The sequence below is a fragment of the Cygnus atratus genome, chromosome 20 (genome assembly GCF_013377495.2).
Source record: "Cygnus atratus isolate AKBS03 ecotype Queensland, Australia chromosome 20, CAtr_DNAZoo_HiC_assembly, whole genome shotgun sequence".
Lineage (NCBI taxonomy): Eukaryota > Metazoa > Chordata > Aves > Anseriformes > Anatidae > Cygnus > Cygnus atratus.
In genome coordinates this window covers 5,765,367-5,786,282 of record NC_066381.1, presented here as the reverse complement: position 1 = coordinate 5,786,282, position 20,916 = coordinate 5,765,367, and the positions used below count along the sequence as shown (strand labels likewise).

The window sequence follows — 20,916 nt, the reverse complement described above, 5'->3', positions numbered from 1 at the left end:
TTATAGTATTCTGGTGAGTGAATTTTTCTCAGTGTGTGACTTGCTGCAATTTAATTAAGCCCATTATTCCTTGTCCTAACCATTGTGGTCATGTAGAGCAGACATTATCATATCTCATTGCACTTGTCCCTTCTCCGTACTAACCAGTACTTTCCTTTTACTACAGATTATTTTCTAGCCCTTGGCGCTCTGCTTTGGATTCTCTCCAGTCATCCCATTATCTTTCTCGAAGTGTGTTGCCTCAAACTGGACACAAGACTTCAGCAGAAGCTTTACCAGCCCCAGCTGGAGGGAGAGGACACCTCAACTGCTCTCAGTGGTGTCAGAAAGATGAATTTTCTCCTGAGCTTCTTTTCCCCACTCTGAGTTGCCTCAAGTACTTGTTCTCAAGTCTGGCTGATGTCCACGTGACTTGGCACCTGATTTATCTGTTCTCTGCCTCAGCTTCCTTACAAGTCAGAAAGAAAAATTTCTGTATATATTTTACCTCCTATTTAGCCATCTGAAATTTTTGGATGAGGGGCACATGTAAAGTAAGTGGAAAATGACCCATGTATTTGTAAGCCAATTGAAAGCTTAGCAGCAGAGAAGAAAGGGACAAGATATTTTATAAAATACTGGAGAGTATTTTATACTTTTCCGTTTTAACTAGAACTTTATTTTGGAATTGCTTAGGAAGAGGTTGGAAGTCTGCCACCCTGTAATAGTCTTACATTGTAGGAAACCAATAATGCCTCTGCCACTTCTTGACCTGTATAGTTCACAGATTCTAACTGGGTTGTGCAAGACTGAGCTGTTAATTTTATAAAGTAAATTTATAAAGAAGAAAAAAAATAAAGAAGTAAAGAAGAAAAAATTACAGGCTGACGTGTGCTGCAGAGTGTGGTTTCACGCTACCATTTAACCCCAACTTCCAACGTTTGGTTTGGCTGGTATACACAAAATCCTAATGACAATGGAAATAACACGTGTCTTTATTTCTCTTTTTTGATGGCATGCAGTCAAGTGCATTCAGAATATAAAACTTGTGAAGAAATTTTCTCTAGGCTTCTGCAAAATTAAATTAATTTCACCTTAGAAGAAAAATCACTGGAAAAAATTGGTGCTCTAAGTAGCTTTCATCATTGTGTGTTTATATGTCTAAAAGAAATAGGTAAATTCAGCTTGATTTCACTGGATATATTTCTGGCATTTATATAATTTCAGGGAGCTGAGATTTTATGATGTCAAGAAACTTGATAGGATAGTCGCTCAAGGAGACAACTGATGGAAAAGTATTGAGTTGGGTTTGGTATAGTAAATTTTTGTGTGATGTGGCTCTCTTTTACAAGCAGCGCTTCCGCAGATGCATTTAGAGTACTGACAGTGGTACATACAACAGAGACCTTTGAGGAAGAGAATTTTGCTTGGGTGTATAAAAGGGATGAGGAATGTCTAATTTGCTGACATTACTCCAAAGCCATGTTCTACTTTTGTTGAAACTGAATATTCATCCGTTGCAGAGTTTCACTGCAAGAGAATGCTGAATTGCATGGACACAGGTGATTGTATGGAGCACGAGGGCTGGACTGGAGGTTCCCTAGATGTTCTCTGCTGTAGTGAGAGGCAGTCCCCTGGATCTTGCAATGTAAGGTCTGAATGAGGTTCTTTCTAGTAGTGTAGGAAGCTAGTGTTTGCCCTGGTCTCAGGGAAAGACAAGAATAATATTTTAGAGAAATTGAGTTTTAGGGAGTAAATCCTCAGGTCAAACTAATTTTTTTGTTGTTGTTTTGACATAATTATGGTTTTGAGCATCTTCTTGGAATCAAACATGCAGAGACTGCTTGTATTTAAGGGTGACTTTATTCTGCAAGTTTGAACTCGTCCTACTTTGAAATATAGCCAAGAAAATTACTGTATTTCTAGCCCTAAATGCAGCTATGTTTGATTTCAGGTGTGGCTGTCCTCATAAACTGAAAAATATGTCTATCCGAGGCCTGAAGAAGAAACAACCAAAGACATTTAAAGTCAAAATTATAACAGTGGATGCTGAAATGGAATTCAGCTGTGAGGTAAGAGCCCTCAGAAAAATACTAGAAAGTTGGAATTGCCCTTTATATGAGCAAGACGTACCCTTGAAAATTCTCTGAAAAGCCACAGCTATCATTTAAAAGCCACATTTTTTTAATGTGACCAGGTTCTTTAAGATGCAGGCCTGGATAAACAAATCTGGTCAGAGCTGGTCCTAAGATGTTGCTTAGAAACTAACTTACAAAATGGTGCTCCATGTTTGTTGATCTGGGAAATTCTCTTCAAGTGTGATTCGCCATCTGTAAACTCCATTTTCTTTCTTTAGCTGTAATGGCTGGCTTATATCTTATGTGGGCATGAGAGAAAAATGATCAAATGTAAAAGCTAGCTTTTCTTCTATTAATTATGGCTCTCTAGTAAATTGGATAGAGAAAGCATGACTGCAGAAAAATGTGGAAGAATACATATATAGCAAGCGATCAATTGATAAATGAATTGGGCTGCACTGTTGAGGAGACAGGACTGTGCCTGATTAATTCCTAATCATCCAACAAAAGCAAAAAAAAGCTCAATTACTTTGAGAAGGCGAATTAGAAAACGAAGGTCCACTAGGATAGCAATTTTAATGAGAGAGATGACTGTTGTGGGGCATTTAATATTTCATTTACTTGATCCCTCAGAGACAATATACTAGTCACAAGCAGTGCATTTCTGTAACTTACAGATCTAGAGTACTTGCCATCAGGGTTGTGAAAACAGAATTTGGAAAATTTGGTTCAGAGCTTAGAATCCTGTTAACAAATCCAGCTTGATGTATTCCTTCCTTTGCTATCTCTTGCTCTCCCCCAGTACTGCTTTTTTCTGGGTTGATTTCCTGCTTTCCATCCAAATGTTGCCCCAAAGTTTATTTTTTTGCCGTTAAGTTTAGTGGCTGACCCTGCAATGAGACAAAATCATCTTTTAATATGTAGCCAAACAGAAGAAACAGATGTGCAGCCTCTTCAGTGAAAAATGAGACATCATGTGTGTGTGAATTTTGGGACCTTTAATCAAAGTTTCTGTTCTCTACGGAGCTAGGCTTGTAAATTAGATTGCTATTTTTTTACTGGGTTAAAAAAAAGATCCTGACTACACTGTGCACTAAATCCTACTCCAAGAAGACAGGCTCCTGCTCATTTAAATCAGAGTAGCATAAAGGCTTGGCTTGTTGCCACTGAAATAGCTGAGGTATGTGAAAGATGGATTTGCTTTGATTGTTTGGCATTTCTACTCTGTGCCCTCACACTCCTTTGATTTCCCCCTGGCCTTCTCTCAAGACTCTCTAATTTGTGTAAACTGTTGAATAAGATTTTTACAAATATTAATAAAGCTTTGCTAGGTCCTAGGAGATCAGTAGTACAATCCTCATTCCCTCTGCTCATAAAGTGCTTGATGCTGTGATTAAATGCCTGCAGCTTTGAATGTTTGGAGGAAAGGAAGAGGAAGTAGAACATTACAGCTCTTGTACCTTTGCTGTAGGCAGCAGTAGGCATGTTTCTTTGACAAGCTAAAGGTGAGATAATAGTTTGTAGGGGAAAGGCAAATGGTAACCTGGTTTGCTCGCCAAAAATGCGGCAAGTTCAGTCAGGATAAATATGTTTTGTATTATTTTCTTTTTCTTTTCTAGATGAAGTGGAAGGGAAAGGACCTGTTTGACTTGGTGTGCCGAGCACTTGGTTTAAGGGAGACCTGGTTCTTTGGCTTGCAGTATACAATGAAGGGAATGTGTACGTGGTTAAAGATGGACAAAAAGGTACAGAAAACAAAAATAGTAACCTGCAATCTTCTACTCGTAAAAGACTTACTTTTTCTTTAAGTTCAGGAGCTAAAGGAATGTGTTAAATGACAACCCATAATTCTAGATGATATCATTTTTTTTAGGATTGAATTTCATTGTGTTATGCAATCTCCTTGTATAATGTTTGGTCTGAAGTGTTACTGCTATATGCACTGATTCATAATATATAATATATGCACATATTCATATAATCACCACTATATGCGCTTATTGTTAATACATTAAAGCTCAGCATTGCCCTTCCTTCTAGGACATGGAAACGCTGCCTTAACTGGATTATTAGCTGCCTTCTGATTTTCCTCTGGAATAATATTTTGAGACATTTCTGTACCATTTTTACTGCTGATTTTGGTTTTATCTTTAAGCAGGTTTTAGATCAAGAAATCCCCAAAGAAGATCCCATTAGCTTTCATTTTTTGGCTAAATTCTACCCAGAGAAGGTAGAAGAGGAACTGTTACAGGAAATTACCCAGCATTTATTCTTCCTTCAGGTCAGGAACATTTTTTAACCATGAATTCCTTCTGTGTTCACCCCAGTCCCTTTATAATGTCTTTGATCTTGTTGGCTGTTGTTAGTCTCACAATGACTCTGCTGGCTTCAGCCATATCATAGTATATGTAAATATCTCATTTTTGTAAAATACAAACATCTCTCCTGGCTACTGTGGTTTTGTGTGATGATAAGTTGAATGTTTGCCTTCTGCAGGCTTTTGTTCTCATGATGGCTTCTCTTACTGTTTGTGCTAGGAATGGGAGTTAAATTGCTGGGACCTGTAGTTTCATGTAAAATGATTTTTACACCTAGCAGTTCCAGTGGTAATTTTGCACCTGGATATTCCAGACTTGCTTTATTCCTAGTAGTCTGTGGTCAAAAGAAAACAAAAACACAACAAAAAACATGCAAGGGTGGCACCGCTTGAAGAACTTTATAGTTGAAGCTAATGGTAGAAGGAAGGCTGCAAAACCAAACGTTTTGGAGATGTGAATTCTATACCCTGGGACTGATACTCTTTGAGGTGGGGCAAGGAAAAGTACATCAGTTATAAATTAGTGACCCTTTAACTTTGAAATGTGTGTAGACCTTGTCTTACAAAGCTTCCCACTTTTACTGAGGTTTAGAGTGTGAATCGGGGAGACGAGGCAGCAGTGTTGGTCATACTCAATTTTTGATTTTGGGAAGAAACTCTGTGTAGGTTGGAACTTTTTGAGCTAAGTCTGCCTGTTCCTGTGTTGTATTTTTGAGCTAGCAGCTTCTCCATAGCCGCTCTCATAGGTGCTTTCATAACTGGTCCCGATATTTTCACACTCAGAGGACAAGTAATCTCAGATTTATTTGTTCATTTATTTCCACTGCCATGCAGACACCAGTGCTCTTTTCCCAAGCATAATTAGGACATCCCGACCAGCTTCTTCTTTCATCTTTTACAAGTATTCTGTTTTCAGAACTCTGTGAAGATTCTTCTAATGTTAGATTTTAAGCCATCTGTATACCACTTAAGGGTAACCACAATTTTTACCAGACTTCCTGCCCTTATGGAGCACTACCTAAAGTTGTTGGTCTGGGAATTAGTTTCTCAAGGTTCCTGCCCTAACCCTTCAGGGGTGAGAAGTATAGAGTGAAGTCCCCATTTTTATCAGCTTCAGGAGTCATCTTGAGGACTGTGTCACTTGGTCTGCTCTGGCTGCAGCTAAGTTGAAGAGTCTCAAAAGCTCCTTGTCATCTTTCTCTTAGAACTGCTGGTGTAACCTCTTGAGTAACCATTCCTTAACCTAGTTCTTTCAAAACGAGAAGGATTAGAAGAGACCTGTTATTAGGTGTATGAATGGTGTGAGGGAGTGACTACACAGCAATTATGGTGGCAGTTGTGAAGGTGAAGAAGAGGAAAGGAATGGTGATAAGCACTTGGGAACAGTAAGTTTTTTCACTGATATCAGCTGCAGATGGAACAAGACCCATGACTGCAATCTATCCCTAAAACTAAAACTCCCAAGCTTCTAAAAATAGTCCAGGTGGTTACTGGAAGATCTTGTTGTGTAAGACTGCAGAAGGCATAATCACTAGAAAACAAGAACTACCTAACCTGTCCTCTTTAGATCTTCTTTTGGGATTGTAGGGGACAAGATCACAATTTGATATCCATCCTGAAATACATAGGTTTGCTTATCTAACAAGTTTTAACAGGAGTAAAGCAGCATAGAGACAGCTGCAGCAATAGGCTATAGCTGTAACAGTAGGTATACAAGCATTGAGTTTGGGATGGTCACTTGGTGGTCAGCTGTTTTTTCCAACATCTGTGCCACCCATCTTTTCTCCTGAGTAGCTGTGGAATTTTCTGAATGTTACACACTCTTTATTCTGGTAGCTTTCAGTAGTATGTGTCTGTGCAAGTAGGTTGGCTTACGGAGTAAAATCAGTCTGCGTCTGTAAATAAACACAGTAAATACACTGGTTCCCTGAGGAGGATGTGCTAATGAAGTAATGGGAAAATGCTGTTATTCCAAAGGTTAACATGCTAACTAGAACTTCACCAGAACCCTTAACCATTTGGAAATTTGCTTCTTAAGCTAAGTTTGGAAAGGAGTGAGGGGGGCAGAACTCTTCCTACTCTTTTAATCCTGATTTCTTTTCACTTTTTCTCCTTGAACCTGCCTTGACTAGCAGATATGCAATTAGCAAATTCTTCTCATTCCAAAGTAGAAAAACAAGACAGAAACAAATTTGGACTTGCAAAGTTTCCTGGCTATAAGAACTTAAGATCACACCTGGATGCCAATAGGAAAAACATGTACAGACATCTGGATGCCTACAGATTTCAGTTCTACTCACTATTCAGACTTTAGATGTTAATGTGGCATAACGTCTTTTTGCTAAATGTGTGAATAAACATCAGTGACTAAAGCTACATTTTCTGTTTAACGATTAGATAACTTACTCCTTTTGCAAGGATGTTTTGTTATACTACTTTATAGAAATGATCAAAAAAACCCCCCACCCAGACACTTATATGAGATTTATCTTAAGTTGTTCTCAATTCTGAAATGTATTATTTGCACCAAGGAGTATGAAAGCCAGAGCTTTCCAATTTGGAAGAAAAGTCTTTTCATTCTTTCCATTTTAACAGCGTAGAAAGAATTTTCCCTGTACTATAACTCAGGTTATATATTGTGCTCACCAGAGACTAAATTCAAAAGAAAAACTTTCTTGATGGTTCATTTCAGTTCATAGCACCTACAGTTCTAAGTGTATTTGTAAAGGCAGCTCAAGCATTATCTCAGGTAATTTTTCTTTTTTGGAAATGTTTAAGTCTGTGCATTATGTAAAATTTTCTTATCTTGTGCTTGTTAGTAGGCTAAATACATTACACCTGAGAGGAAGATTTGGGAAGATTAATTTATTCTTCCCCCTTCGGGTTTCCTGGTAAAAGTTGCCCAACATATTTAAAATCAAGCAACGTCTTACAAGCTGTTACACCTCTGATCATGCTAGCACCATGGAGTACTAAAATGAAAAGAATGCTAAAAGACTCTTTACCATTTCTACTATGCTTTTATTTTTAAGGCACTATGTTATTGTTGTGCTTAGACCGTTGTAACTGAATAAATCTAATGCTCTATTAGACAGTTTCTGTTTGTGAGGTGCCCTTCATTCTTCTGGAAAGCTTTTAAAGATTCTATTAATGGTTTTAGTATAATGTCTCTGTCTTTGACAACATTCAGAAGGCAGCTGGACAGATCCCTGAGCAATCTGGTCTAGTTGGATTTGCTTTGACTAGGTGGCCTCCAGAGGTCCATCCTGGCCTAAAATTTGGATGTGTTACATGTTGTAAAGCTAGTTTTTTTTTTCTAGCTAAATTTCTTTCTTGTTGTGTTTGTGTAGCTCTTTAGTGCTATTTTAGATGGCAGGTCAAATGATTGTTTGGTGTAGCACATTTAGTATGGCTGAATACAAAGAAGTTATGATGATTTGCAATAGCTAAGGAGCATACCTGCCCTTATTCAATGCTGAAGGTAAAAATGGTACAGCTTCATTCTGGGAAATGAGTTGGTAATAAAAGCGAGTGTGAGAAAGGTCCTTAATTCTATTTGTACGAAGGAAGAATAATAAAATGCCCAATGAACCAATATTAACAATTTTCCACTGGTCTATGGAAGAGGTGTTTTTCTGTCATTCCAAGCTGAATAATGTGATTGAAAATATAACAGCTGATTATGTTTTCATTGAATTGTCTTTCTGAAATTAAAATACTTCATCAGCTCTCATGCTTATTTCTAGGACTATAATTTACAAGCAGGTTTTAGTATAGAAGGTCCATTTATGCTCTTTGGCAACCTATAGAAGCCAGGAAATACAGGTCATTTTGTACTGCTAGACTGGAGTAAAGATACTCTCACTCTGAGGCCTCTAATCTCTGCAAGGGGCATTAGCAGAAAGATTTCAGGAAAGGACTTGCAGTACTTCTGTAGTTTTTTGATACCCTCTGATAATATGCACTTACTAATTTATTCATGGTGCTGAACAAACTGTAGGAAGAACTAACTGTATCATAAGCAGGAAGTAAAAAAAAAAATGCTAAAAGGAATGAAGTGCAGATAATAAATCTGTGTTCTGTAGCAGATTCTTTTTCAGGACTCCCTATATAAATGTGGGGAGATAGCTGTCTGGCAGTTCTGTGAACTTAGAATTAAAACACTTTAACCTCCAAAAGTTATTTTCATTAAACGTAATGTTATAGTTTCTTGTGTTTCTGAATGTCGCTTTGTTGTTGCTGTTAACTTGTGATGGTTGGTGCCAAGTTATAGTCCAGGCATGTCTAATTTCATTTCAGGCCTGACGTAAGTCTTGACTATGAGCTTCTTCAACTTGTTCTCTTTTTCTTCTGATTTAGGTGAAGAAACAGATACTGGATGAAGAAATCTATTGCTCTCCAGAGGCAACAGTTTTACTGGCTTCTTATGCTGTTCAGGCCAAGGTCTGTGCATAGCAGTGCTCTTATTTATTTTTAACAAACACATATACAGGGTGGTATGTAAAACACAAGTGTTAAACTTTGCTATTAAAATAGGTCATGCTGGGAGGCACAGGTGCAGCTGGAAAAATAAGCATTAGATGCCATTACAAGGATTTGAGGAAGAAATTAGTTTGCTGTTTTATACTATGCTTTCACAGTTTAGAGGATTTCTTTTGATGTAGCATTTTAATGTAATTTTTTCTCTCAATTGGAATTATTTCCTGCTATTAAAGTGTCCATGGATACAGAGGTGCTGATACCATGAGCTTACAATGGTGTGATATTCTTTAGTGTCTTTCAGAACATAATTACCTTCAAGCCACCAAGAGCCCAGCTCATAAAATGGCAGGAGGTGAACACAAATTAGCAGAGCTGGCCCTCTGCAGCAGCCCAGCCTACATACAGTAGGAGGAAGTGAGCTTACACTCCACAACATATTCCCTAGTTCAGAGAAGGGTGTGAAGTCGTGGCAGATCCCTTTACATCTTCAGTTACCAAGAGGTGCAGGCTGGGACTGAAGCGTAAGGTTACAGGCCACGTTAGGGGGTGCACTGGAACCACATGTATAGCACAAAGACTGGAACTAACTTCTACAGATGGTTCAGATGAGGGGAACCTGTCTTATTATGCTTACAGTGTATGTGGGAGAACCAAAATAACATCTGTCTCGAGCAGTTACATCAAACTGCAGCCAGAAAGTTCTTCAGCATTCTGCATCTAATGAGCTGAAATACTTTTTTTTTTTTCCTTGGGACAGTATGGTGACTACGACCCGAACTTTCATGAGCCAGGCTTTCTAGCCCATGATGAACTTTTACCCAAACGGGTAAGTTTTTATTCTGTATAAAACCAAACTTTTGAATCTGTGCTTTGATGAAGAGCTGGTACTGCTTTGGACTAACGCAAGCATTAGATACTGATTGTGTTTGCCTTGAACTTGCTGAAATGACCAAGCTGTGAACTGCATTGTTGCATTCACATTGCCTGGGAGAGGAAGTACAGGTATTTGTATCTTCAAAGGGAAACAAACTTCTTCCTTTCTCTCTAGGTCCTCAGGCAGTATCAGTTGACAGCAGAGATGTGGGAAGAAAAGATTACTGCTTGGTATGCTGAGCACAGGGGTATTGCTAGGTATGAAATAATTTCATTCTTTGGAAATCCTGTACGTTTCAGTAACTAGTTATTTGCTGTCTTTAGTGAAATTTGGATTTTGTAAGTGAGCAAAGAGATCCTGGGTTCAAAGCTATGCTGCTAGGTTTGTTTATTACTAAAAAAATCTATTCACCCAGGGTAAAAAGTATCTTGTATAGGGTACCAAGTGCTTGTAAACTGGTCTTGGTTTGAAGTGAACAGAGAAGTTAGGCTCTTGCTGAGCTTCACAACCTCACATGTTTAAAATCTGATATTTTATACCTTGTTAAAATCACGGTTCAAAAAGGTGTCCACATACTTAGTAAGGTACCAAAGTGGTATAGACATTGCATCATAGTTCCAGGACCAAATTTTGGTGCGGTTCCATGTGGGTGTTCAGCTACTTCTAACACATTCAGCATGCCTGGAAGCTCAATTAAATGTGAGGTAGGAGCTGTTGGCACCCAGAAGCAGCCATTCCTAACACTTCAGTTCAATTTTTCTTTGGCTGTTATAAATGCTTCTTAGCACTATCTTTCCTGAATATTTTCCCCAAGACTTGATGCCTCAGTTTGGAAGGAGGACAATGATGGGTGGAGAGACTTACTTTTATTTGGACTAAGCCCAATGCACTCATTCTCAACAAACTCTGCTTCCTGAAGGGAATATCCTCATGTTATGGAAAATAGTGGTAGAGTAGATCTCCAAGAGGTGATAATGGAGTGGCAAAACTAACATACAAGGATAAGACTGGACTTGAATTTTAATAAAGATTGCGCTATAACTGACTCAAATAAAAATGGATACAACTTTGTCTTCTGTAGAGATGGTGTTTTTATTATCCTTTTTCTGTTGAGGGTAAGACAGTAAAATTAATGAAAGCACAAAGGACCAGGATGCCTGTTCTTTTTGAAGTGGGAAATATACTGTCAGGACAGAAAGATTGGATAGGAGTCACCTGCTGTAATCGGTCTTATTCTCTAGGGATGAAGCTGAGATGAACTACTTGAAAATTGCCCAAGACTTGGAAATGTATGGTGTCAATTATTTTCCCATTGCTGTAAGTACTTTATTTTAGTTGTTTGCTATTGCTGTATTTGATGGTAGTGCCATTTTAAAAATCATTCTGGGAGTTTGGAGCTGGGACTTCAGGGTTCTGCTTTTCTCTGCTGCGGGTGGGCACTGTAGTGATTGTCCTGACTTGGTTTACGTGCCTGTTAATTGAGTAGGTGAATACAACAGTAAACATTAATGTTCTATCATTTGACAAAGGTCTTGGGTATGTAATAGGAAGAAGGATAAATAAACTAGAAATTTGAGCTGCTTTAATCAGCTGGGTTTGTTAGCTAATAGTAGCAACGTTCATAATCTGTTTTGTAGGAACAGCCTTTTCTTAAAAATTCAAATAGCAGTTTATTAGAATAATTGTGGTTCTTGTCTGTAGTTGTTTAATGTCACTATAAATACGACATTGATATCTGTTTTTTTTTTTTTTTTTTTTTAGCAAAATAAAAACCATACAGATCTCCTACTTGGAGTTGATGCCAAAGGTATTCATATCTACAGCATTAATAACAGGTTCTCTCCAAATAAGTCATTTGAGTGGAGTGCTATCAGAAACATTTCCTATAGTGAGAAGGAGGTATGATGGCTCTGATATATTATTCTTTTTATATGGGCAAGGGTGTGGACTGGGATTCTTGGAACAGGCTGAAAGCGGTCTCTGTTTAAATAATTTGGGGGAGGGGGGAAAATCCTAGGGAGCTCTGTTACAGTTTTAGTTCTTAACAAACTTGCCTTTCCGATGTGCCGCATAATCTTGGTTCCCCTAGGAGCCAAGGGCTGCTCTAAGCTCTCTAAAATTGTGGAGCCCACTATTCTGTTTCCTCCCCTGCTGCTTGTCGTTTGCAAAACAAGAGTGTTGGTCTCTGTAAAAGATAGATATTACGAATGCCATCACGGCTGACTTTAGTTATCTCAGCAGGAATTAGATGATCTGTAAAGACTTAATGCTAGTTTTGCATGCAGAAGTTGTCCCAATAGATGAGGTTTGAAGCACGCTGGCAAGCGGAGACATGCAGGGAGATGTAAGTGTTTTTCTGCCTGAATTCTACTAGTTTATCAGTGAATGATTTTAGTCTTCAGCACAGCCCTACCATTACAATTTCACTGTGATTTCAGAGTCCATCTTATACTTGAAGAAAGTACAGTGGGGAGCAGGTGAAATTTGGAGTTATTTGAAATCATGTGGCTACATGGAAGGCTATAATCAGAAAAACAAAACCAGAAAAATCACATTGGTACCAGCATACTTGGAATTTGTCAGCCAAAGGACAACGTGGCTTGTTCCTTTCTTTCTCTGGACCATTTGAAAAACACTGAGGATGAGATTTGCTGTCCAGGCTTAGCTGTGCATACATTAAATCAGGCAGGGCAGCGTACAGGAAAGTTCTACCTCCAAAGAGTTTTGTTTTCTTGATGTTAAACTTCCCCTCTGGTCCATGAATAAGCTGCTTTAGCTCCCTATTGTTGGGAAATTGGGCGGTCCTGTATGAAAGCTCCACTATATTTGGCGTCACGTTCACAGTTCGGCTCCTCACAAGGCAACACATTAAACCAGCTGTTACCTACAGGGTGAAACAGGCTGTAGGATGTTAAGATCTTGGTGACTCAGATGGCCTGAAATTATACATTGCATTACGAATGAATTATAGGAATAGAGTGCTAACCCATGAGTCACAGAGAGCAGGATCTTAAAGAATGGAGCTGTTTTTTTGTTATGCAGCCAAACTGAGCTCAGCACATGAAGTAAAACTGTGTGTACTGACCTGTCAGCATGAAAGCCTTTCATGTCCTCTGGAAACAGCTTGGGAGATAGGACTGGAAATGTGAGAAAGCAGGAGCTTCAGTACTGTTATCTCATGGTCAGAAGAATAAATCCTTCAGGCCTTTGTAATACATTTTGTTTACACCTGAAATGATTGGGATTCAGAGAGGTGTTTGACATCTCCCTGACGTTACTAATCTCCAGAAGTAGTCATATTCTTAATGTATTCTCTTTTCCTGATAACCAGGGCTTGCTTCAGCGTTCTCAGGATAGTTTGCAATGCACAGGTGGTATTGTTGGCACCAGGTGTGGGGCTGTGAGAGGCTTTCTAAAATGCCCTGCTATTTTAGATGAGCAGATGAGGAACCTGTATAACAGAGAACAGCCCTGGTTCTGATTCTTGTGAGCAAAACACTTCTGCATCACTCTCCCTGTATTTGTGGCATAAATCACTGCCTCCCTGGAGAGAAGTGGAGATGGACTAAAGTTTGCATTAATATTAAATAGTTTCAGCTTTGTTTTTCTTCCTTTTCACTGCTTCCTCTATTTTTATCTTTTGTCTGAACAGTTAACTATTAAACCTCTTGACAAAAAAGCAGAAGTCTTCAAGTTTTTTTTCCTCTCAGCTAAAAGTAAACAAATTGGTAAGTGTCCTGTTTTCATCCTTTAAAACCGGGCCTGGCAGTACTGAGTGATACCCGAGTGAGAAATGTTTGTCTGTGAAACCGATGTAGAGGCCAGGGAGCATTGAGTTTCAGCACATGTTTTCCATAGGATTCTTCTGCCTGGGAAGTCAGGGTACATATGTTTGTCCTCTCCCTGCTGGGAGGGGAGATGATGGGTGAAAAGTGAGATGTGAAAGAAGGTCCAAATCACAAAGGGAAATCCAGTTAGTGGAAGGGGGGACGTAGCGTATGGAAAAGTGCAAAGCCCACTGCAGCGTCTGCTTATCTGGCTGCTGTGGATTCTTAATCAGCTGTTGCTTCTCCTTTTCTGGGAGAAGCAAAAAGGAATGGACCTAGTCAACTTGCTAATTCTATTATCACTAACTGCTTCCTAGCACGGCCACAGGGGCTGGATCGCTTCTCAATGACCCTGTGGATGGGGGGCCACCACAGCTGACCATTCCCACATAGCTGCCTCCTGTGTACTCCTGGCCTAGACCCCCTGCCTGTTCTTTTTCAGGAAATTGAAACCAGACAGGGATGAAGGATGGAAGGAGAACCCCCTCATCCTGTGATGTTTTCTAAACTATTATGTACCTGAGTATGAGCCTGCCCTGGTGTCACTTTTCTTGGAAGGGAAGCAACTGCCAGCACTTGTGCTGAAGTCAGAAGTGTTAGCTTCTGTCCTGTGAGACTGGTGTGTGACTCTTTCTGCCCCTCTGGATGGGGTGCAGCTATGTCACAATCACATTTGCTTTGCTTTTCCTATCTAGATTTTGCAGTTGTGCATTGGAAACCACGACCTGTTTATGAGGAGAAGAAAAGTGGACTCAATAGAGATCCAGCAAATGAAAGCACAAGCTAGGGAAGAAAAGGCTAGAAAAAAGGTAGATTATTTTTGCTCCTCTATTGCTGAAAACACTGATTATTATTCCAGCTGGTGCCCTTGCTGTCCATGCACTGCATCAATATGTGTGTGGGAGGTGAGAAAGTGCAGCAGGATTGAGTGTGGGAACAGCTCTAGTGTGTATGCGGCATCTGAGGATGTAAGGGATGTTTGTGAAACTGAAGAGCTGATCACGAAGATTTGGGGTACGTAACAGATCGATGCAAGTGTTCTTCCAGCAGTCTGAAATAACCAGTGTTACCAGTTAGTGGAGTTCAGTGCTGCTGAAGTGCAAGTAGCTTCAGCATTGCATCTCTGCTAAATGTCAGCTCACCAGCTAGAGAGCAGTCTGTTCGTCAGTAGATTCATTTGCTGTGCTGCCTCGGGCCCAGATGAGATTCTGTTGCAAACCCACAAATGTGGTATTTCTCATTCTCTTTCCAGATGGAGAATCAAAGGCTGGCCAGGGAGAAGCAGCTCCGAGAAGAAGCTGAGCGAGCCAAAGAAGAGCTGGAAAGGCGTCTTTTCCAGCTGGAAGATGAAGCCAGGCAGGCCAATGAGGCCCTGGTGAGTAGCACTAAGCTGAATATTCTTGCACTTTGAAGGGACTTTCTTGGTTTGGAAGCTTTTTTTTTTTTTCTTTTTCGGCTTCTGTGAGGCGTTAGAAGTTATGGCTTATACAGGCTGGACAGTTTCTGGTCAGTGGTGGAGAAGGCAGGCTGGAATTTGCTGTGAGCCATTCTCCCTATGTTCAAAGCACTTTCTTCAGGCAAAGAGGAAAGGAAGTAACCTTGTGAGCTGAAAGTGGGAGAAAGAAGGCTTAGTGCATGTTGCATGTGGCACTGGCAACTGAAGGGGGCAACTTCTGACAATTTTTGGTTCATGTCTTTGTCCAACTCTGAATAAATGTCTCCTTGTTGTATAAAAGTGAGAGGCAGGAAGGAAGTTAGGCAATCCTGGAGCAGAGGAGGAACATCAGACTCTACAATTGTTTACTTTTTATTTTAGGGATTACTATATTTATCTGTTGATCTGTTCAGGAAAGATATCTTCTTCCTTACTGACTGCAAGGGTGAAATTGTAGATGCTAGACAGAGTAACTACAAAAAGTTTTTCTCTTAGCTCCGATCCCAGGAAGCGGCAGAGCTGCTGGCAGAGAAAGCTCAGATTGCGGAAGAGGAGGCTAAACTGCTGGCCCAGAATGCTGCAGAAGCAGAGCAAGAGCGACAGAGGCTGGAGATAACAGCTCTGAAAACCAAGGAGGAGAAACGCCTGATGGAGCAAAAGATGCGGGAGGCAGAGCTGATAGCAGTGAAGCTGGTGAAGGAGTCTGACCGGAGGTTAGATTTGCTGGGGTGTGATTGTGTAGCCCCTACTGGGTTGCCTGGGCAGAGAGAATGCTACTTTTCTCAGAGCAGGAGGGTGGGAGGTAGAGGGGGAAGGAGAGCAGTAGGGAGGAGTTTTCCCAAAGCAACACACTTCAGAGTGGAAATGCCTTTGTGTGTCTTGTTTGTTCCACCTGCTACCAGTGGTTGTGATGCAGGTCAAAAAGTTTACAAAGGATCCTGATGGAAGGCTTTAGAGATGCTTAGTATTAAAGATCCAGAATGCATCTTCTATTTAGCATTATCAAAAGAGCACTGGTTACCTAGCTACCTAAGTTTAACAACCTGTATACCCCCTAAGCTATGAAACTTTTCATCATTACTAAGTAATGGTATCTCATATCCCTTCCAGATCTTTGAACAGTATAGCCCAGGTAAACTCATGTGGAGTATAAACCACGCTGCAAGAGTTTGCATGTTCCATAGCACTGTGCTGCCTGAAGATGCAGAGCAGACTAGTGCTGACAGAGGTTGTTCAGGGCTTTCTGCTTGTTTTAGGATGCTGCCAAAAAGCTTGCCAAAATAAAGAGCAGATATGTTGCACCCCTCCTCATCTCAGGGAGGATCTCTGACAGCCTGAAGAATCTGTATCAATAGGTCATTTTTGAACCCGTGGAAACTAGGAGTAGAAAAAACACTTTGATTCAGTCAGTTCCTGCAGGATTGCCCTTCAAAGCCTGTGTCGTGCTGTGCCTGGTTCTCCATGTGACTATCCTACTGCAAATGTCTTTGGGTAGAGGAATCACTCAGAGTAATGGATCTTATTCTCCAGAAACTAGTGAGACGCATAACTCTGAAATCCATGTGTTCCTCTATGCTGGAAATCCTCAGCCATTCATGCTATGATATTTGTCTTGCAGAGCCAAGGAAGCAGAGCATCTGAAACAAGATCTGCATGAAGCCAGGGAGGCTGAACGGAAAGCCAAGCAGAAGCTATTAGACATCACCAGGCTTAATTATCCTGTAAGTTTCTGTTCTGCTGGGCACTGCTTCATCTTGGGAGATTATCATATGTTAATTTCATGTTTGTAGCCTGATCAGGCTAGGTTGTGGCATGTCTACATCTAGCTGCGAGACAAACACCTAGAGGACTAGCTGGTGATTGAACACAGTGTAACTGGAATGGAAGTTGTATTTGTTAAGGGCATTGAGTCAGGAAGATAAAGGTGAGACAAATATTACAAAACAAAAATACAACAAGAAAACTCTAACCAAACAAAAGCCAAAACAGGACTTGCGTTAGGTTTTGGGAAGCAGAGATGGTCTTGCCTGCATTCATGCCTGATACTGGCTTTGTGCCATCTCAGACAATACTTTGTGGAGGTGGTTGTACTGAAGCTGGCATGTGAATTCCTTGTGAGTATCTTCAGGCAAAGCAGGTGAAGCTGTCACCAGCAAGAAGTTGTTGCTAAGGCAGTGTGCCACAGTCTCTTCTACTTCAGTCTCGCTGGGAATGGATTTCCATTCTCTGCTGAAATAAATAAGGAACCCTGCAGCTAAGGTACTTTTCTGCGCTTAGATCTGTGGCCTGTGGACTTTGGCAGTTCATCTGCGGCCACTCAAATGGAGGGGAAGGTCTTCAGGAGCATCTGTTTCTCATAATCCATGGGTAGCTTGTAAAATGGCTCAGCAGGGCACTCTTGAAGAAGCTGGTGAGATAAAACCAAAATCAAACAATCAAATCTTACTGATAGTGCTTGTGTTGCCTCTTTCAGCACATGGTCAAGTACCCGCAATATTTGCCAACGGACACTAGAGATGCCAACTTTGACAAAGGGTCCATCAAGCTGGATTTGAAGGATGTTGACCTGAAGAGACTCTCCTTTGAGATAGAGCGAGAGAGGTATCAATATGCTTATGGTGTAAATAAATGAGATTAATCGTGGAAAGTACAGAAAGGAAAAATTCTCTGGGAATCACAGGTTACATCCTTAACAACTGAGGGTGGCCTTCTCCTTGTATGTATGACTGGAGGCCTTTTACTGAGCTGCTGCAGGTTATGTCTCTGTAAAACTAGCTGTTTTGCAAAGAGGAAAAGTTCTGTGGTGCCATCAACCCATGACGGATCCAGAACCCTCCTGTCTTGGAGACCAGTAGGTCGGGCATGAAGTTCTTTAACATGTTAGAGGACAGAAGTTTCCCTCTAGTGTTAAAGCGTGGTATTGCTTCGATACCAAGGGGCTTTTCATCTCTTGGTCTGGAGGGAAATTCTTGGCAAAAAGTTAGTTTGTGAATGCCGAGGAGTGGAAGTGAACCACCTCACTGGAGCAAGGGAATCAGGCAGACACGTGCCAGACTTCATTTTGCCAATACAAGAAAAGAAAGGCAAAATGAAGCAAAGAACTGCCTCTCCTCTCCTTATGCACTTGCTTCCCCCAACCCCCGCTCTTGAGTTACGTTATGGTAGTAAGCTTTTTGTCTCTAATATGTGGACTACAGGCTAGATTACTTAGAAAAGAGCAAAAAATTTGAAGATCGACTGAAAGAACTGAAGTCTGAAATTCATGCTTTGAAGCTAGAAGAAAAACAGTCTGGGCTTTACTCTCATTGGACTGAAGTACTGGGATCCTTGGATCGCTCCTTAGGAAATGTACGTATCCTAAATACCTGCCACTTTTTCCGGCATAATGAGAATAGTATATGTGTGTATGCCAAAGGTAATTGCTGTATTTCAATTCAATGCACGTTCTTTAGGACCCTTGATACTAAAATATTTTAAGTGTGAACAGAGAAGAGGACTACTCATGTCAAAAAAAAATAATAATTTCCCTGGCAGGATATCAGTAACATAAGCAAAAAATAATAACCTTGTTTTGCAGGTTATGAAATCACAGTAAGGTTTACTGTCATGGAACAAACTAAATTCTTGTAACTTAATGCGTTTAAATGTGGTTTCTCATAGTTTGCATCACATTCTCATTCACGTGCTTTGTGGTTTCTATTAATCTCTTGTAAAAGTCTTGGCTTTCCCCCCCCCCCCCCCCCCCCCCCCCCCTCCCTTCAGGCAGTGAGGAACTAAACTCAGATCTTGGTCATAAATTTCTTGTTACTTACATAAACACTCTTCCTGAACCAGGGGAAGACTAGGGCTGTCTTTGCATTTCCAGTTTGCTCCACATGTAATAAAAATGGCCCTGAGTAAACTGTTTGAGAGAGAAGGGAGGCTTGGAAAAATTGAGGGAAGATGGCCTGTATGCTCTGGCTGGCTATGCATTTGATGTTTTCTGGCTTAATGAATGTTGATGGAGAGAGGGCATTAAATTTCCATGTGTTCTTTTAAAGACCCCGTCATGGATGAAAACCTTCGAAACTGGAGATTCATTGGATATAAATCTTCAAAGACCTTTCCCTGCTTACTCATTAAATACTACAAGCAGCTGGCCTTGTACCAACAAAATTCAGCATGCAGTGCCAGTGGAAAAGTCATCTTTTCAAACAAGTTCCGCGGTTGCCAATAGTGTAGGCACAGGATCCAGAAAACAGATTATAAAGGTAATCAGATTTATAAGTAAATTCCCAAATATTGACTAGAGGTTTTAGAATTCAAAGAAGTAAAGAATGGCTGGCTTTAGGGAACGGTTTTATCCAGCTCTGTCGCAGCCTCTGAAATGACAGGTCACAAAGCATGGCTGTTCCACAGGTTTGGAGGCCCTGCACTGGAGCAGCGTTCAGGGCTGTTGAGGCCACCTGTTTTTTCTCACTTATGATTTAAGCCTTGGTAAATGAAAGTGATGCCCATATGCAGTAGGAGGATTTGTTAAATTTTATTTGTATCAGCCAGGCTTGGAAATGAGAAAGTGCTCTGAGAGAACTTAAAACAGACTGTGCCAATCTTTCTGGTTTTAAGGGATGGGGATAAAGACATCAATAAACGCCTAGATTTCCTACAGCTCAGTTCTTCTGTCATTTCTCTCAAAGAATCCTAAAATAATAATGAACTGGGTCTTATAAAACAAAACAATTTTTTAAACTTCACTGGAGTGGAGAACATAGTATGTGTTCAAGAAGGACTGTAAGATCGTGCAGTCCTGTACATATGGAAGGAAATCAGCTTTCTTCAGGCAATGCTAATTGTGCAAGATACTACCAATAAAGTAAGCCGGATTTGCTGTTTTCTATGAACAAAACTGGGGGTTTTCAGGATCAGTCAGAGTGTCTAGCATATAACTTCCAAGATCAGAACCTACAGGGTTGTAGACTTAGAACTAAAAGGAAAACAGTTCAGTGTAGCAGCAATTGAGGAAGCAGCTCTTTCTATTGCAAATAAGAGAAACAGATATTTTGAGACTAACCTAATGTAGACAGTTGTGAGGCAAACAGGCTTGTTTCAAGAGGGAAGAAAAACCATTTGCAGGGCATCTTGCAAAAGGCTCCCGTCAGACAAAAAGGAAGAATTAGACCAAAACAAAGTAGGCTTTGCTTTCTGTAGGAGTTCAAAGTAGAACTAATTTTTCTTATTTAATTTGCATGTAGGTTCAACAGCATGACTCGGATGTGATCTACATTTGAAGAGTCTCGTCTCCTTACCAGACGGGTAGAACCTGATTGCTGTCTGTTTGGCTGCTGCAAAATGCACCTATGCGAGGACATTTGTGCAGCTCTGTCTCCTGACAGTCATCGGCATAAAGACGTGGTTCTATCGTTATTGGTGCCATTTGGTTTCCAGGCAGGCAACATAAGCTGGGAGCATTAAAACTGCTGGTGTAAAATGGCTAGTGTCTTTGGGTCCAACGGAAAACATACAAACCCAAAGGAGCATTGTTTACTTTTTATGCACTTTTGAAAAAACACTTTACACTTCACTAAACCTTCCCCCTGGGTATTTTTACACACTGACTTACCAGCATGGTACTCTTTGTGTGTAGAAAGGATGCCAGGCAGCAAGTGTCTTGGAGATGTTTGGGATGAGGAAAAAAAAATAAATTGTACGTGACCTTAGTGTTTACCTCCACAATAGACTAATTCTGTTTTTGGTCCTGTCCATAGGGCATGACTGTCACAGAGCTGTTCAACGTTTTAGTGTTTGCCTGCCAAATATTTTCCTTTTCCTCCCAAAGTTTCTCTGTTCACTTAATTGATTTGCATTTCTCTGTGAGAAATCTCAGCTTGTAATTCCAGATGTAGAATTGAACATCTTCAAATACCTCTCCTTCCTGGGGGAATCCT

The 20,916-nt window shown here is 40.3% G+C and overlaps 1 protein-coding gene across 1 annotated transcript; it reads left to right on the top strand.

Annotated features, from left to right (window-relative positions):
• Positions 1–1,961: 1,961 nt before the first annotated feature.
• Positions 1,962–20,685, top strand: LOC118254146 (merlin-like). The gene is given in 18 exon segments (XM_035559164.1): positions 1,962–2,051; positions 3,677–3,802; positions 4,216–4,338; positions 8,734–8,817; positions 9,614–9,682; positions 9,905–9,987; positions 10,972–11,047; positions 11,492–11,629; positions 13,383–13,424; positions 13,426–13,458; positions 14,253–14,366; positions 14,810–14,932; positions 15,488–15,705; positions 16,611–16,713; positions 17,466–17,593; positions 18,190–18,340; positions 19,033–19,242; positions 20,224–20,685. Coding segments are annotated over 18 exon segments (1,947 nt in total). The 3' UTR covers positions 20,260–20,685.
• The last annotated feature ends 231 nt before the right edge of the window (positions 20,686–20,916 follow it).